Source organism: Cryptomeria japonica, chromosome 3 (genome assembly GCF_030272615.1).
Source record: "Cryptomeria japonica chromosome 3, Sugi_1.0, whole genome shotgun sequence".
Taxonomy (NCBI): domain Eukaryota; kingdom Viridiplantae; phylum Streptophyta; class Pinopsida; order Cupressales; family Cupressaceae; genus Cryptomeria; species Cryptomeria japonica.
Genome location: NC_081407.1, coordinates 324370292 through 324373856, shown reverse-complemented (window position 1 = coordinate 324373856; position 3565 = coordinate 324370292). Strand labels below are relative to the sequence as shown.

General features: G+C 33.9%; 1 protein-coding gene across 1 annotated transcript; it reads right to left on the bottom strand.

Annotated features, from left to right (window-relative positions):
* Window positions 1-2560: 2560 nt before the first annotated feature.
* On the bottom strand, window positions 2561-3339 carry LOC131035988 (WRKY transcription factor 28-like). The gene is made up of 4 exons (XM_059217376.1): window positions 3315-3339; window positions 2979-3108; window positions 2788-2883; window positions 2561-2657 (listed from the first exon to the last, which is right to left on the bottom strand). The coding sequence occupies exons 1-4, from the start codon at window positions 3337-3339 to the stop codon at window positions 2561-2563; spliced, it is 348 nt and encodes a 115-aa protein (XP_059073359.1).
* Window positions 3340-3565: the final 226 nt, after the last annotated feature.

The following is a 3565-nucleotide window of genomic DNA, read 5'->3' as shown; positions in this document are numbered from 1 at the left end:
ATGCAGGGGGACCCGGTGAATGGCAAGGAGATTGTTCTTGCAAGTTGAAATGGGTTTCGTGTTTTTGTTTGTAATTACAGTAAACTTGGTTATGGGGTGGGTAGTAGATAAAGTTGTTATGTTTGTAGATGGGGTTCTTTTGTTTTGTTTGAACATATTTCGTATCTGTTTGAACTTTCTCGGAATATGTATTTTGTTTTTGAAATTAACAGAATGATATACTTACTGAGTTAAAAAAAAAAATATGACAACCTATGTGTCAAAAGTCCCCTCTTGAACCTCTTGGATGCAATTAAGGTTACTTTTATGATTCAATATTCTGGTAAAAATGTTTACCTCCAAAAGCCCCCCTCAAAGAAGAGTTTTCCTATGAGATTAGACTCACAAAAGCTTAAAAGTACACATGTTAAAGGTATTGATTCACATTTGGTTCACCAAAATGTATTTCTTGAAAATGACATAATAGAAATATGTATCTAACCAATCTTAAATCAAATCAAATAAAGGAAAACCTAGAAAGATCAAATTATGTTTATAGGTTAACAAATGAATTTGGTTGGTCAATATTTTAACAACATGATTGTATGATGAATACGATTCAATAGAAAAATGGAAAACATAACAATAGCATAAGGTTGGACATGAAAATGAGTGGTAAGCCTTTCATTTATAGAAATTTTTCAACAGGGAAATAAAGGGTCTACATGGATTGGTTAATGGAGAGCTAGGATTAATTAGGGATTATGGTTTTGGATTAAAAATTATAGTCATGTGGTACTTGTCCCATGGCTAGGTTTAGGATTTTAATTAGAGAATAATTATGATATATTTTTATGTAAATGGTTAATATTTTGAGATGGAGTATGAGATGGATGAAATACAAAATTGATTTAACTATTGTAGCAAATCATTGACTATTAAAATATATGTATGAAAAAAACTTATATATTAGCTGATTAAGATTAATCATTGACTACTAAAATATATGTATGAAAATAATTTACGTTCCATGACTAGATTCGATCACCAATTTCATATGGCTTTTCTGGTGGAAGTTCGTTTTTTAGTTATATAATAAGCCTGCTGCTCGAACTTCACCTTCCTCTGTTTGAGAGACAACTGATGGGCTTGCAGAGCTATTTAATTTTTTGTCCCTTTTATTTTAAATGAGTTTAAAATTACAACTCACCAACCCTGTACGGTATTCATAAATCAGCTCAAATGTATTAAAAAAATGTTCTTACATTTTTTAACAGAAATTTTTCAGCTATCAGAATTGAAAGCGAAACCCAGCCAAGTGAAAATTATTACCGGTGACTTCAAAGTGCCAATTGAAGAAGCCATTCTAGCAGAGTATATGGTTCTACAGAACTTAAGGACTGCGTGAGCAAGTTGTACTGGCAAGACAACAAATATTATTTCCTTCCCATTTTTGTCATTCATAATAATGGTTGTTTGGGATGAAGAAAGGAAAATAAATAGTTAAATACAGTTATCTATACATCCATTTTAATAATGGAATGACTAGTCTTTTGTAATAAAATTGCACATTTAGCGGTGCATTCCCACAAGCATGAATGGACAGAGATCGAAAAGGAGGAACGCTCGCTGCGGAAGACCTCTCGTCAATGACATTATTATTTCCCAAAAATATGACAATATTTTGTTGCCAGGTCTGAATTTGGAGAACTTATAAATAGAAGATTTCATCTTGCGTTAATGCTCTGGATTAATATAATAGTCCACTAGAGGCTCAAAGTTCAGGAAGATAAGAAGCCAAACCTCGACAAGATAGTGTCAAGTTTTAACCATCACATTGTGCGATAAACTACAATCATGTTGGAAGGAGTAATTTCTCCAGATTCAAATTGCATGCAGTCACGTTAGGCACCGCAAGAAATTTAAAAAAAAGGAACACTAGTCAGTTCGCATTTCCTCCCGCATGCACAACTATCTACAGTTAGCTTTGTGCTCGGATCTCTTTCTACCGTTATGCAAACAGTTAAAACATGATTTGGGCGATATTTGTTCATGCATTGTTATTAGACAGTTAGCTTTCTGTTACGATCGGTGGATTATTCCTCCATGTATGCTATGCAGAAGATAGTTTGTCTTATCTTCTAGTTACACAGGATGAAATTCTCTATAATTAATAGACAAATATAATGCATTTTGCAATCATTCAATAAAAAAAAAAATTGGGTTTATTTTTCTTCTCTGTTCTTTCATATTGCCTCCCTTCAAATCATACATTGCTTTTTAGATTCAAATTAACGATAAAACCATCATCGTTGAAATTAAACTTTTACAATTTTTATTTGAAGCAATTCTAATATCAAATATATGAACTCACGCTTCACAGCCTACAAGGTAGCCATTAAGGCAAATTTACACTTTTCAACTTCATAATCCCGTTTAAAACTACATCTCACCCATTCCTTAAGCTATTCCACTGAATTCGAATTAATCAGTTGTTATTCGTTGTATCACGCATGGGTATGTAAACTCGTCTCTCAACATGAACATAGTACACAGGATTAGGGCACGGATGGTGGTGAATTCATTCGTAAGTTATAACCAGAGTTTCATCCTCAAAAGGCTTTCGCTCCACCAGTTTCTTCACACCACATTTCTTGTCTGAGCATTTATAATAACACCTGAAAATCTATACTCGTCTTTAGTATTATTTCTGTATCAACCCTCCAAAGGTAAAGCTTCCTACGTTACAAAGATATAAATTATACCTACCTTGGCATTCTACAATTTTCCATCGATTTCTATCCATACTTTCTCCATTTGTATCCGTCGTCCAAAAGTTCTCCACTTTTCACTTGAATTATAACTTTCTGCGTCTGGCTTGATTTCTCCTCAACATTTTTCATGCTGCAAATAGACATTGGCTATCAATAATTAATTTCTAATAAATACAATAGAGCTATTTAACATAATCTTAATCCTAAAGTGCCTATAGTTCTTACCGTTTACTCTGGAATTCATATATCCCGTCTTCATCGCGACTTCTTAGTCTCTTGAAGTTACTAAAACTATGCGACTCTCCCGATTCATGCTGCTCAAAAATCTCACAGCCTTCATATCCTACAGCTTTCTCTGCAGGGAAAGAAGAGATCTCAATATTCTCCGGAGAAGGGATTGCGAGGAATATGATGTATGACAAGGATAGGAAAGCGGTGATTGAGTGAAATCTAAAACTGAAAACTGGGTGTTGTTGTCTGGGAAACAGAAAGCTCTTCTATCTAAATTGTCAAAGACTTCTAATTCCGCAGAACAAATTTCCCCATCTTCCAACAGGAAACCGTCAGAAAATCTAGTGGCTGCCATGGCACTCTGACTCTCCAAATAATGCTCAATCAAAATATATACTGTAACTGAATTCGTCTGAGAATGTATGAAAGTGTGAAGTGACTCGAGGCATTTTATGGGGAATATAATGATTGTATGGTTGTGCAGGGGAATACTGAAAGGCTAAAAAATAATAATAAAAGAACGCGTGATGATCTCCAATTATTGAAGTCAATCAGACGAGTGATTTGTTTTTACTGTTCAT